We start from the raw sequence: 15,512 nt of genomic DNA, 5'->3' as shown, positions 1-15,512 counted from the left end.
TTGAAGAACTTGTTAATGGACTGGGGAATAATGAAGGAATGCCAGCAGCTCGGTTAGAGGCTTTTCAATTCACGATAGCGTCCTGTTAGCTACGAAGATCCAATGTGGGGTCAGGGCCCAGAGAGGATTGGGTATCGGGATTCCAAACTCAAACTGAAAATCTAGCTCCAGATAGCTGAAACATTTGGATACAGACATGATTCATATTTCACATACACATAAATATTGTTGAATGGCTAAGTGATTCATGTAATGATCTTTAACTGAGGTCAATTAAAAGTTACTGCTACTCAGCTGCTCTTCCTGTGTCCAGAGACTTTGTTTACACAATAAAAAAAGTCACGCAGCAGTTTCTATCTGGCAGGACCTGAGACACTTAACTACATACATGCTTAATTCAAAGGCAATTTTCTCCAAAACAATTACATGCACATAGTGATGTTATTTTATCCTGCATCTGATAACCACTCTCAATCAAAAATCTCCCCACAAAACTCTTTAGCCTTCAGATTAATTATTTTAATTAAGTGACTTTCAACAAAAACAATTTCTGTGTTGGCCAATTCCTTGGCCAGAATTCACCAATGCCGTATGCTCTGCCACCACTGCTGGTGAGAACGGAGAATTTGGTGCTCAGTCAGAACTCCATTCGCTGCAGTGGAACTGGAGAATCCCAGCCGTGGGTGAGGTCGGAGAATTCCGGCCCTAGTGTGATCACAGCTTTGGATCACTCCATCAGAAGCAAACAGAAAATTTAGGAGTACCTTCAAAAAAGATCTTCAGTTATAAAATTAATGTACACTTTGAGACTACTAACGGATGTGGAAATTCTTGGAGAATACCCGAGTTTTGTGTTTGAAGTTACATATTCTGGTTATCAATACCTGAGCTGCTCAGACCCTGATTAAGAATCACATTAACCTTCTGTTAAAAATATGCATCATGCTTTCTGCTGTTTGGAAACCATCCCCCCCAGAATGTGGTTGGGAAATTTTGTCAATCACTGTTAACATGCCCAAACTCATCAAGGTTTCAAATTCCATCAATTTCAACACAATTTTTTTCTACACAGGCATTACTGGCTGTCAATGCTAATGTGCTTTAAATACTTTTCCAAGTCTACACAGTCAAATCGTGTTGTTGTGGGAGTGCTTTATGAATTAGCCCTTCCTACTGATATAAGTGAATAGCAATGTCTTATCCATACACAATACAGTGATGGGTTAATAGGGCACTGCATTCGCTGGTTCTTTTGTTATTAAAACAATGTTCTTCAAAACATTAAACATGCAGAGTTCACTGACTTTCTGTGAGCAAAAGATAATGTTAATTGCTTCACACAAAGGAAACAGAAGTTATCAACAAGCTCAAACAAGTTTCAAGTTGATTTATTTTTCAGACAAAAGGAATTTGCTTACTACTTCCTTTAGACTATACACTTCCAGCAAGCAACACTCAAGACTGTGTTTATATATTACTGCACCATCAAGCTTACCATGCAGGTATCAAGTTCTTCTAGCCTCTCTAATTCAGTCAGTTCCTCAGCAGTGACAGCTGGTCGCTTTGTTGGCTTCTCTTCCAACACTTCTATCTCTGTAGATTCCTGTCGTGGTAGTGGCTTTCCACGTTTTGTCAAATGATTTGCCTGTTGTAGAAAATGTGGACAAGTATATGATCAACAAGAAATAAAATATACCACCACCTGCAAAATATTTCTCCTGGTCTATATTCTTATGTGATTTTATGCACTGGTGTGATAATATTGGAATTATATACATTGCCAATGGACTAATACTTAACCTAAAATCAATTCATATGGGCAATATTTCAATTTGCTTATCAGGGAATGTTCACTCACCTGGTTTAGATTAAAGAGGGTGTGTTGCCTCTTAAGAATCACAGGATGGTTACAGCAAAGGAGGCCATTCAGCCTGTTGTGTCTGTCCTAACTCACTGAAGGAGCAATTCATCGAGTGCCATTTCTCTGCCTTCTCCCGGTAACCTTGCACATTCTTCCTTTGCAGATAACAATCCAATTCCCTCTTGAATGCCTCATTTGAACCTGCCTGCACTACAGTCTCAGGCAGTGCAATCCAAATCCTATCCACTCGTTGCATGAAACAATTATTTCCTCACATCATTTCTTCTTAGGAAAATTACCCTAAATTTGTGACCTCTGGTTCTTGATCCTTCCTGCAATGGCGACAGTTTCTCCCTACATACCCTGTCAAGACTCCCTCATGACTTTGGACACCTCTATCAAATTTTCCCAACATTTCCAAACCTTAATTCCATTATGAATCATGACCGTTATTTTGCTTATTACATCCGAGGCCTTGATTACTCCAAAGCCCCTCAAGCCTATTTCATTACTGTCCATAACTTCTATAAATCCAATATAAAAGCTACTAAGGAAAACTTAACTGATCAAATGTTATGATTCTATCCCACAATTTCTGCTCTGTTCCAAAAGTGCTCTTCCACAGCCAATGAATCATCTTTTCCATCATCCCCTTTTACCAATGCGACAGCTGATAACTCAATTCAGCCCTTCTCTCCTCCCCTCAACTCTCTTCACTACCAGTCCTGAAGTTCTAACCTTTGTTTATAATTTCTGTTTCTTTCCCCTTTCCAGAAAGCCAAACATTTTCAGATTTATTTTTCTCCACCTCTAATCTCAAAGTTTATGACCATGCCCATATCTCTGTGCTCTTTTTCACGTAAACCAAATAAAATCCGTTATTATTATTCCAATTCTCTTCAAAATATGTGCTACACCAGATCTACAATCTCACTTCCTGTCCTTCCCTTATTCCTGAACATTTGAAAAGGCAGGGAATCGTCTATCATTGCCTGGAACAACTCCAACGTTTTCACCTCCTGTCGCAGGGAATAGAACTGTGTACTTCAAAGCAGATTTCTAACTTACAACCCTCTATCAAAGTTATCTTACTGTTACTTAATTTCTACTCACTTGCTATGGTACATTTGATAGCTCACCATTTTGGACTTTATTTTTGCCCATTTAATTAGGGGCTCCATACCACGCTGTCATCTTTCCCATTCTGTATCTTCTTCATATTTCATTTATCATCCAACTCTGTCCAGTCCTTTTCTGATTATGTCACTCTATATTCCTAAACTTTGCTCAGACTGTATTGTTCGAGTGTTTGCTGTCTTCAGTACCCTGGCAATGTACTGGTTAAATCACATTTTAATTGCAATGGCCTTTAAAGGATCAATTATCTTGTTACTTTTATCCCCAGAGAAAATAATTTCATTGTCCTCTATATAAATCCAAACAACAGCCGCCACCTATTAACTTTGTCGGCCTCATAACTATTGCTGATTTACTCTTGGTCTGTGTTTTGCTTCTGATGTCAAAGCTTCACCTCCAGTACAGACATGTATAAGGAGCTCTCATTTCTCTTTTGTGTCAAGCCCTTTTTTCTCCTCAGCCGAATGTAATTCTCTACAAAGATCAAGGGCACCCAAGACTTGAATTGTGAAGATTTGTAACATCACCCACATTCCTGACAAGAGAGAAGGAAACTTAATTGTTTCTCTTCCATCTTGAGCCTCAAGTTCCTCTTCAGTTGCAATTTTTTTGGTCTTTATCAATGTTCATGTGGTCAGCCGTCTGTGAAAGTCCCACTCTCCCCGTTTCTTGGTTGGAATAACGATGTCTCATCTGCTTTACCCTATACCTACATTCCATGTTCTTTAAATCAAGTCCAAATGCTCAATCTCTCACTCAAAGCTTATAGGGCTTCAAAGCAGTTGAGCTGCTGCCTTGCATAGTCTTTCTTTCCCAGTTACTTAATGCACCTCAATCCATACTTGTAACCTGCATTTTGCTCATCCCTTATTTATCTCAATCATAACAATATTCTTTTACACTCACATTTTAACCTATCAGAAGCAGCATCAGTGATAGATTATGTTCATATCCCTCTGAAGCAGTTTCTTGCAACAATACATAATCTTTACATCCAACATGAAATGAAAGAAAAGCTTCAAGTAATCTTGCAGAGCAAAATAAAATCACCAATGGGATAGAGTTGTCTTTTCATTCAGAGAAAACAAAACTAAAAACAATGATAAGATTTGAGTTTAATTAAACATCTGACTGAGTTAGCAGATGGCGCGGAGCATGGCGACTTCTTGCAAGCTGTGCCCAGCATACCTTCTAATGCTATCTTTTACTCTTGTTCTATACTTCTAAAACTTTATTGTAATGCTTTTAAACTCTCTAACAATACTTTAATTCAATCTCTTGATCTTTCTCTACACCCGACTGTGTATGACTGTAACACTACATTCTGCACACTCTCCTTTTCTTCCCTATGAACGGTATGCTTTGTCTATATAGCACACAAGAAACAATACTTTTCACTGTATACTAATACATGTGACAATAATAAATCAAATGAAATTGAACGGTCATCCAAAATCAGACTGTGTGGAGTTTGCACATTCTCCCCGTGTCTGTGTGGGTTTCCTCCAGGTGCTCTAGTTTCCTCCCACACTCCAAAGGTGTGCAGGTTAGGTTGATTGGCTGTGCTAAATTGCTAAACTTTAAGAGATGGAGTCATTGTTTGCAAGATCAGAGGGGATCAAAGGTTGCAGAGTGGTGATGAAAGCAGAGTTCAATGAAAGGGATTATACACCTGAGCCGCCTTCAGTCACTAACTGAAATGATAAGAAGCATATATACCTTCATTTTACACAGCTTCAAAAGTAGTTTAGATTACAGAATGAAAGTGCTGAACGGCATTCAGAATGAACTGTTGGATGCATGTATGATTTATATGTTGCATAAAATGCTCAAAATGTATCCAAAATGCAAATGTGTGTTGTATCCTTTTTATCCCTAAAATGGAGCTAAAGCTTCAGTAACAGCAGCTTGCACTGAGTGCAAAGCCTATTCATGTCACTTTAGCTGCGGTTGATCGAAATAAGAGGGAGGAATTCTTCTTGCATCGGATTCAATGTAAGATTGCAAATTGAACAAATCTGAAAATGTGGCGAAGGAGTGTGTAATCTGGCTTCTTCAGCAACTAGATTTAAAGGTCAAAGCTGCTGTCAATAAAATATAAGAAGCCTAGATAGCTGCCGATTAACAACCACGGACTGTATAAATGGTGATTGAGGAAGCGCACTATAACAGCAGATGTGGTGGCTAATGTTGAAGGCCTTTGTTTATTTGGCAATCTGCATAACTGCTGAGTTGATTGAAGATTCTTCAGTGGAGGAATTTACTCAGATGATGTTACTTTGCCATGGATCCACGAGGAGTGTTCAAATGAGGATTCAATCGAGCCTTTCCAGTCAGACAACAAAGATTTAAAGAAATAGCTTTTGGCTTTTCCAATTGATGCACCACAACATACCTGAGGCTAAATTGGATTGCTCCCAAAAATAGGCATGGAGATCATTGGCCATTCATTGTAAAACTAATTTCATACTGCCTGCCCATTTATGACTGCGTGCGCAGCAGAGCTGAATCTATTGAATCACAGAGAATCATTGAATTATTACGGTGCAGAAGCAGGCTATTTGGCCCATCATGTCTGCACTGACTCTCCAAACAAGCATGATGGCTTAGTGTCATTCCCCTATCTCCCTGTACATTACTTAAATAGAAACAATCATCTAATGCCCTCTTGAATGTCCCAATCAAACCTGCCTCTACCACACCTCCAGGCAATGCATTCCAGACCTGAACGACTCATTATGTGAAAATGGTTTTTTTCAGCACATTTGCTTCTTATGCAAATCACCTTGGATCCGTGTCTTGTCAGCGCAAGCCTCGATATTGCCCAGGTTTTGCTGCATTTGGACATGGATTGCTTCATTATCTGAGGAGTTGTGAACAGTGCTGAACATTGTGAAATCATCAGCTTCCATCTAAACTGCTTACAGTAACAATTAGTAAAGTCACCCTAGTCCCAAATGACCATAGGCTGTTCTCTCCTTTGAGGGGGAGAGGTACTAGTGGTGATTTAACCTGAGGATCATCACACCTCAGGCGAGGGGCAAGGTTGAGAAGGCCGCCCTTCATGAGTAACCTCAGCCGGTATGGGAATTGAATCCATGCTATTGGTGTCACTCTGCATCACTAACCAGCTGTCCAGCCAAATGAGCTAAACCGACCTGACAACTTTGTTGGTGTCACTGGCACACTTGGAAATGTGGCTTTCTATTCCATCATCAAAGTCATTAATGGATACAGTGAATACTTCAGGCCCCAACACAGATCCTTGCTTGATTCTGCTAGTCACATCTTGCCAACTAGAGCACATCCTTATTATTCCTACTCTCTGTCTCCTTCCGTTCAGCTAATTTTCTAACCAAGGTATTTACCTTCATCACCATGAATTTCAACTTTAGCTAACAATCTCTGCTGAAGAACTTCATCAAATGCCTACTGTGGTCATGTCTTCCATAAATTGAATCAGAGTTGTCAGGCATGGCCTACCTATGATGATGCCATGCTGGCTCTTTTTGATCCCCGCTGAATATTTGCAAGGTGTTCAGTCTGCTTATCCTTAATTACAGACTCTAGAAATTTCCCAACAACAGATGGTAGGCTAACTGGTCTATAATTCTCTGGTTTCCCTCTCTCACCTTCACGGAAGCGTAAATGTTATTTTAGTGAAGAATACTTAAATCATGTGTAGTGAAAAATATACTTGATGATTGTTTTCACATCTTGCTTTAAATACTTTCTTCTTGGTTCTTTTACCCAAATTTAAAAACATATCCATTATTTCACTACATGTCAAAAGCACAGAAGATAAACAAGTTGAAATAAAGACATTTTATGGGTTTGACACTTACCAGTTTGTGTTGTGAGCTGGAAAGTGCTTCTAAAATTTCATCTACAATATGGTCAGAGAGAAACGATGCCACTGTCAGCTTGACCTCACTGTACGAGAATTGGACAAAGACAATGGACAGCATTAAAGAAACATTCCCCAACTTAAAGCAAAATGCATTGTGGCTGACCAGAGACAATTTTCTTGTGCCATAAAACTCCTTTTAATCTGAATAAAACCTGCTACCACACTTAGCAAAGTATTTTCATTAAATTAAGCATCCTTGAGGTGGACAGAATAAAATTAGAAGGAGCTTTGTACTAAGAACTGGGTGAGACCACCCAAATAGATTTACTTTTGGGTGCTTCAGTACCAGAAGGATAAGTTTTTAGTTGTAACAGCTTGGATTCAATCCTCAAAGTTTTGGGAAAGAAATATAACTGACATACTTTTTTAAAAAATCTATTAATTAAAAACAATATATTTTAAAAGACTGCATGGAGAGAGAAACAGAGTCAACGTTGAGCTCTTACTCATTGTTACCATCAAGCTAGAGGATCAACCCTGGTTCAATGAAAAGTATTGGGGAATGTGCCAGATTCCAGACTTAACTAAATATGAGATACCAACCTGGTGAAACTACAACAAGGACTACATGCATGCCAAGCAGCAGCAGCAGCATGTCACAGATAGAGCTAAGTGATTCCACATCAATGAATCAATTCAAAGTTCGGTAATTCTGCTACATCCCATCGTGAATGATGGTGGGCACTGAAACAACTAATAAGAGGAGGAAGCTCCATGAACGTTCCCATTCTCAATGATGAGAAATCCAGTATATCAATGCCAAAGACAAAGCTGAAGCATTTGCAAATATCTTCAGCCGGAAGTGTTGAGTGGATGATCCACCTCAGCCTCTTTCTGAGGTCCAACTATCAAAGATGCCAGTCTTCAGCCAACTTGATTTCCCCCACATGGTATCAATAAGTGGCTGAGCGCATTGGACACAGCAGAAGATTATGGGCCCCAACAACATCCCAACTGCAGTACTCTAAAGACTTATGCTCTTGAACTAGCCATGCCCTGAACTAAACTGTTCCATTAGAGCTACAACACTGCATCTACTCAACAGTGTGGAAAATTGTCCAGGTACGTCCTATCCACAAAAATCAGGACAGATCCAATCTGCATCAACCCTTTGGTCTACATTCAATCAACAGCAAAGTGTCATCCTTGATGCTATCGAGCAGCACTAAATAGCCAACAACCTGCTCACTGATGCGCAGTTTGGGTTCCGTGAGGACCACCCAGCTCTAGACCGGCCCAAACATGGACAAGACAGCTGAATTTTACAGACAAAGTGAAAGTGATTGACCTTGACATTAAGCATTTGACCAGGTATGACACCAAGAAACCCGAGTAAAACTGAAGCTGCGGGAAGCAGGGGAAGTCTCTCAACTATTTGGAGTAATATCTAGCACAAAGGAAGATGTTTGTGGCTAACCTTCGCAGCCTAAGGATATTGTTGCAGGATTGCCTACACTCAATCATCTTCAGCTGTTTCTTCAATGATCCTCTCTCTATCATAAAGTCTGAAGTGAGCATGTTTGGTGATTATTGCCGAGTTCAGTGTCATTCACAACTCTTCAAATAATTAAGCAGTTTGTGCCTAGATGCAACAAGATCCAGATAACATTCAAGCTTGGGCAGACAAGTGGCAAATGTGTATCAAACAGGAGATGCCAGACTATGTCAGACTCCTGTTTATTACCAAACGCTCAGGCTTCAACACCATTATTCCCACAAAACACATCTCCAAACTCCGTGACCTGGGCCTCGGCACCTCTCTCAGCGACTGGATCCTGAACTTCCTAACTCACAGACCACAATCAGTAAGGATAGGCAACAACACCTCCTCCACGATCATCCTCAACACCAGTGCCCCACAAGGCTGTGCTTTCAGCCTCCTATTATACTCCTTTTACACCTAATACTGTGTAGCCAAATTCCCCTCCAATTCAATTTGCTGATGACACCACCGTAGTGGGTCGGATCGCAAACAATGACGAGACAGAGTACAGAAATGAGATCGAGAATCTGGTGAACTGGTGCGGCAACAATAATCTCTCCCTCAATGTCAACAAAACAAAAGAGATCGTTATCGACTTCAGGAAGCGTAAAGTAGAACATGCCCCTGTCTGCATCAATGGGGACGAAGTAGAAAGGGTCGAGAGCTTCAAGTTTTTAGGTATCCAGATCACCAACAACCTGTCCTGGTCCTCCCATGCTGACACTATAGTTAAGAAAGCCCACCAATGCCTCTACTTTCTCAGAAGACTAAGGAAATTTGGCATGTCAGCTACGACTCTCACCAACTTTTACAAATGCACCATAGAGAGTATTCTTTCTGGTTGTATCACAGCTTGGTATGGCTCCTGCTCTATCCAAGACAGCAAGGAACTACAAAAGGTCGTGAATGTAGTCCAAACCATCACGCAAACCAGCCTCCCATCCATTGACTCTTTCTACACTTCCCGCTGCCTCGGCAGAGCAGCTAGCATAATTAAGGACCCCACGCACCCCAGACATTCTCTCTTCCACCCACCTTCTTCCGTCAGGAAAAATACAAAAGTCTGAGGTCATGTACCAACCAACTCAAGAACAGCTTCTTCCCTGCTGCTGTCAGACTTTTGAATGGACTTACCTTGTATTAAATTGATCTTTCTCTACACCCTAGCTATGACTGTAGCACTACATTCTGCACTCTTAGTTCCCTTCTCTATGAACGGTATGCTTTGTCTATATAGCGCGCAAGAAACAATACTTTTCACTGTATGCTAATACATGCTACAATAATAAATTGAATCAAATCAAAAGAGATGCACTGCAGCAAATTGCCAATGCTCCTTCAACAGCATCTTCCAAACCTGCAACCTCTACCACCTAAAAGAACAAGTGCAGCAGGCGCATGGAAACACCAAGGCCTGCAGGCTCTCCTCCAAACCACACACCTTTCCAACTTGGAATGTGTTGCTGTAACTTCACTGTCGTTGGTTCAAAGTGTTGGAACTCCAGGACTGCAGTGGGCCAAAGAAGGTGGCTCACCTTCTTGAGGGCACTTAGGGATGGGCAATGCAGACTGGCCGAGCCAGTGATGCTGACGTTCCCAAAATGAATAATAAAAACAAAACACAGATTTAAGGTAACTGGCAAAAACACCAGAAGGGAGATAAGGAGAACCTTTCTGCCCTGCAAATTATCTTGATCTGGATTACACTGCCTGAAAGGGTGGTGGAAGAAGATTGAATAGTATCTTGAAAATGGAGTTGGATAAATACTGGAGGAAAAGAAATCTCAGGGCTAAGGGGAAAGGCTGAGGGAATGGAATTAATTAGTTCTTTCAAAGAGCTGGCACGTACAATGGGCTGAATAGCCACCTTCTGTGCAACACAACTTTACGGTTCGAATTTTATGGCCGGACTGGGAGGAGCCAGTCCACATTTCTAAAGGCTGCTGGCAGCAATTTAAGAGTAAGAGCAACACTAACTACTTCGAGGTGAGACTTCTCCCACTAACTCGACAGGAAGTCCTGCAGAGTAGCCGACCAATCTGATTGGCCAGGAGTTCTGTAAACTCAGCATCATCATTGGAAGTGGTAGCCAAAACTGGTCTCCAGGCAGCTCCCAATGCTGAGAAGCCCGAGTAAATGTGTGGTCTGCCAACCTACCTCGGTGAGGGCATTGTTTTCCAGATGCTGGTGGGAGGGGTGAGATGGGGGGGGGGGGGGGTTTCTCTGATGAGTCCATAGCCCCACAAAAGAGGATCCCCCCCTCCCCCTTGTCGAATAACAGTTATGCAGCTAAAGATGCTGGGTTTCTCATATGTCATGGTCCCGGTCCGCAGGGCCCAGGTAAAAGACCAGAGGCAATGGGGTGAGGCTCCCTTAAGTAGTGATTAGTTTTGGTCACTTAAGGACCTCAATGGGCTCAAGTGTGGCCTAACACAAAATGGTAAAATTTAGGCAGGTGGTGGACGGGTAGCAGCTGGAAGGCCATCCACTCGATTTTACTCAACTCCAAGCGCCGACAAACCATGGAACATAAAATCAAGTTGTATAATTCTAGGACTCCAGTCTCCCAATAGGAAGCAGCAGTGTTGGCTTTTTCTGTGAAGATATCCTTCTTGCTATTATTCCTAAATTTGCCTTTCACTTGTTTGAACCAATGCTCATTGTTCTATTGCTATGGTTTACCTTGAAGTAGTGCTCTGGGTATATCATTCCTGTACTGCTTAACGTCATGCATAACTTATAGACTCCTCACAGTCATGTTCTTTCCAGGCTAAAAAACTCAAAACGTTTTGACAGATTTTCCTCAGAGCGAAGGTGACTATTTGGGTTTTTCACTGTGTCTTGGGGCCCAATTCTCCCATCCCGACGCGCACACTTTCTGGCGCGTCAGGATGTGAGATGCGCGTGTCGGCCATTTCGCGGGATTCACGCATGCGTTCCCGACGCACGTGCGTCTCCCACAGCCGGAGAGCAGGCGCAGGCACTGGAAACCGGCGGGAAGACAGTTAAATAATTTAAATCTGTTTTTAATTTATTCTAAATGTCATTATCGGGCCCAGCATGGAATTCTCCCGGCCCAGTAGCACCTCCCACCCCGCCAGCAGTATTTCACTCCAGCGGGGTTTAAAGTAGCTCCCCACTTGCGGGGAACTAGTGGGAGACCCCACCGGAGTGAAGTGGGGGCAATTGGGCCCCCCCCCCCCCGGGGGTCGGATGGTGGGGGGTGGTGTCCCCTGGGCATAGGGGTGGCACTGCCCAAGGGTCAAAGTGCACATGGCCAGGGGGTACCACCCCTCCCGGGCATCGGGCAGTGCCAAGAATGCAGGGCCTATCATGGGCGGGGCAAAGGTGGCAATCGCTGCCACTCTGCAGATATGATCAGTCGTGGCTGGAGAGAGGCCAGGAACCAGGGCGGGCAGGCTTGCGGAGCAGGTGGAGATTACGATGCTTCAGGATGGGGCAGGAAGGTGGGGGGATTGGGGCTGGCCCGGGAATGTTTGTGCAGGCTGCGATCGGGCCATGGGGGCACTGGAGGGGCAGCAATGTGGGGCACCTGGGCAAACTACAGTCTGACAGTTTGGGGCCGCTGCACATGCATAGAGTTCTGGAACTGTCAGATTCCGGAGTGAATAGGCCCCACTCCCTGAGCTTTTAATGAGATTCACGATTGTGATCTCTGCATTGCACAGAGTGCAGGAGATTTGAGTCTGAACTCCCACTGAGAAAACAATCATGATTTACACCATTTTTCTTGCCAATTCAGCACTTAGAATTTTTTTGGGAGAATCGGGCCCCTGGTGTCCCAACTGTTTTCACCAAAATGCTCAAATGTCTGGGTTCCCTGCTCCGTTGAGGCCCTTCCCCTCCACCCCACCCCTCCTTCCCTCCCATTCTATTTACTTATACATGCTTTATCTTTCAGTGCCATGATTGTGGACATTCCAACAGAATGCTGTGTTTGGTCAATCAGAAATTCCATGGAGGAGGCCAGCGGAGCCGGCGAGAGTGGGGAGAGCCAGAGGTCAGCGGGGAGGGCACAGCCAGAGGTTGGCAGGGGGACAGCCAGAGGCCTGGCTGCAGGGTGAGCAGGAGTCCAGTGCAGGTACAGACAGAGGAGTGAGCAGGAGGCAAGCCTTGGCTGAGTAAATGTGAGCTCATAGTATAAAATTGCTCAAACGTTGGATCCAATTTGCGCACCTACTCGCAAGACCAAAAGAATGGGTGTGTGGGAATTGAAAACGTCACAGTGATCCCAGACCCAGTGCACTGTGCCAGTCTGTAGTCAGAGCTTCCAGTGTGAGTTGTAGCATCAACAGATTGTGTTATTTGCATGCCTTAAAATTAACTGAATTATTTTCAAAGCAAGAAGATGGTATGTTTTAAATTATCTGATGAGTACTGGAGGTACAATAGTTGATTATGTTCTACCTCCTACTGGGTAATTTAATTTTCAGCAGGTAAACACAATGGTTCTGGTATGTTAATAAGCGTCGCCAGTAAAAGGATTGTACTATTTTCTGTGTTTTCATTTTTGGAACTCTCACTCATCTATTTAAATCCTCCACAGCATAGATTTTACCTCAAACAGCATGATTATTACTGCCTGTAACTGATTCACCTCCATTCATGTTGAGTGCCGACTACGTTTCCACATTTACCGTTGTTGAGATGTTGAGAGTGGGCTAAATTTTCACATTCGCAGATAGGCACAATTTAGGCAAAGTCAACTCTGCTTCGATTCCAACAGCTCGTGCAAACATAGGGCCCGATTTTACCATTGCGTTGCGCGCTAACGTGGTAAAGTTGGGCGTGAGGCCATTAACGCGATCTGCGCCTGTATCCGCGCAGATGCCATTTTACCAAGGCCCGAAAATGGCTGTGATCCGATTTGCGCCCGAAACGGGCGCAATAGCGATTTAAATGCATTTGCATGTATTTAAATTGAATTAATGAACTGCCCGCCCAACTTTATCGGCATTTCCCCCTTTACCATCGCGTTCGTGCATCCAGATTCGGCACGAAACAGACATGCTCGGCAAAGGTCTGTTTCGGGCGCTCCAGCTTCTGAAGAGGTAAGTTCAGAGCTTCCAATGGCTCTCTGACTCAGACTCAGTGGTGGTGGTGGCGGGGAGGGGGGACGGGCGGGTCAGATTATTCTCTGGCAGCAAGGGGGATGGGGGAGGCCAGATCGTTGCCTGAGAGGGGGAGGCCTGACTGTTGTCTGGTGGTGGGAGGGAAGGGAGGCCAGACCGTTGCCTGGTGTGGTGGGGAACAGAGAGAGAGAAGCCCGCTCATTCTCTTGGGGGGAGGGGGGGGGGGTGATGTCTGTGCGGCAATGTGACAGCGGCGCAATTTTCAAATTTTTCTCACTGCGCGTGCGCAGTTCAGAGCTCCAATCGTTTTGGGAGCGCTAAGCTCCGCCCATAGCGTGATTTGGACTCGCCATTTTTTTTCCAGGCAAAGTGCTAATGGGGGCGCCTGAAAGCAGATTCCCAAGTCGGATCTGAATTGCGCCCAGATTCAGCACTTAGAATAAAATGGTAAAATCAGACCCATAGTGTTCACGGTTTTCAGTGCATCTAATGTGTTTCCCATTGCTTTAAAAGGGGTTGTCTAATGTAGCCAAAAGTAATAATTTTTTGAGGGTCAGAAGAAAATTGAATGTTGCAGAGTTAAGACCAAAGATATGCAGGCACTTCCATATTTGCCTTTAAGGCGCTGTTTGTGATTTTCATTTAAACAGCAGAAGACATTTTCCTTCAAACCCATTTGTGACAGAAATGCATTGAAATGTTTTTTATTACGTTAGATACAAGTAGGTGATGAATTGTTCTGTGGTGATTGGGGGTGGAGGATCAAGTTAACTTTGTAGAATTTACATCTGGAACATAAATTTCACCGATTCCCCTCCACTCCCTTTGTAATCTCCTCCACCCCCTCATTTTAAATACAATTACATTAATAATAATCCCATGATAAAACTGCACCCTAAAATGATAATACCTAAATGTGTGTGTATATATGTGTGTGAGTGTGTGTGTGTGTGAGTGATGCTGCAACACAATACAATTTTTAACACTGTCAATGCTGACACAGTTAATTTTCCTTCTCCCAAACTGACATCAGCAACAAAAATTGCCTGTGTGCGAAATACTGGACATTCATAGCAAGCAATTGTTAATTATTTAGGTGCAATGAAAACAAAATGCCGTTGGCAACTGGAGCCAAGAAAACCTTGAAATGGAAAGAAACAATTGTGTGCGGTGTTTAGTGACACATTGGTGGAACTCTACAACCTCGCCCTGCCACAGAATCTGGGTCCGACAATCGAAATCTCCATTGACCTCGGGCAGAAATTTCCGGTCTTGCCCGAGCGAGGCCGCAAAATCCTGCCCATTCTCTGAATTCCACAGTGGGATGGGTGAAACTCCAAGGGCTTTAGTTGTCTCAGTTTTCAACATCACAAAAGACAACTAAATATTAACCAAAGCTCTTGCAGTTTTGCAAGTTTAACACCATCTTGTTGTGAATAGTCTAATAATACCACTGTAACACTAATAATGTGATGCAGATTGACAGCAAGTGCATCTTTCACAGCTGAAGATTGCAAAATCTTTCTCCATGATCCAACCTTTCCTGACTGCAACCACTCCAACATTTGAGTTTTGCTCTTGCAACTTGGTATCAAAATAGGCATGGTATTCAAGCCATAGTTTGGGCTAAAGAATCAATCTGTTGACTTACTCTAATAGGATTTGACATTTCAGGGTTTATATTCAGGTCTCACACTCTCAGAAACTGTGTGTTATATGTGCTTGAAATTTTCCAATAAGTGTTCTGGGACTTTGTGGTTTTCCCAATAAGACTGGGAATATGCATTTGGGAAGAGAGGAGAGAATGGCGAAAGGAGCGAGGGTCAGAAGGGAGAGCGAGGGTCAGGAGGGAAAAGTGGGAGAGATTGACTGTTATTGGGTCAAGGAGAGTGCGCACAGGCATGGTCAGGACAGAGAGAGAGAGAGCGCATGGTCGGAATGGCGAAACAAAGAGAAATAGAGGGAATTAGAGAAACAGAACATGTGTGATTGAACAGAGAGAGAGCAGATATGGGCAAGGCAGAGACA

At 43.1% G+C, this 15,512-nt stretch overlaps 1 protein-coding gene across 5 annotated transcripts in view; it reads right to left on the bottom strand.

Annotated features, from left to right (window-relative positions):
- LOC144511333 (F-actin-uncapping protein LRRC16A-like) overlaps positions 1 to 15,512 on the bottom strand; it is a 380,857-nt gene that overhangs the window by 79,768 nt on the left and 285,577 nt on the right. For all 5 annotated transcript variants that reach the window (XM_078241629.1, XM_078241637.1, XM_078241604.1 and 2 more), the window contains 2 exons: positions 6,844 to 6,931; positions 1,496 to 1,645 (listed from right to left, as the gene is read on the bottom strand). In XM_078241629.1, coding sequence (XP_078097755.1) covers positions 1,496 to 1,645; positions 6,844 to 6,931 — 238 coding nt within the window. The remainder of the gene's footprint in view (positions 1 to 1,495; positions 1,646 to 6,843; positions 6,932 to 15,512) is intronic.

This window comes from Mustelus asterias, chromosome 2 (assembly GCF_964213995.1).
Source record: "Mustelus asterias chromosome 2, sMusAst1.hap1.1, whole genome shotgun sequence".
Taxonomy (NCBI): domain Eukaryota; kingdom Metazoa; phylum Chordata; class Chondrichthyes; order Carcharhiniformes; family Triakidae; genus Mustelus; species Mustelus asterias.
The sequence above is the reverse complement of the archived record's forward strand: the minus strand, read 5'-3'. Positions and strand labels throughout refer to the sequence as shown.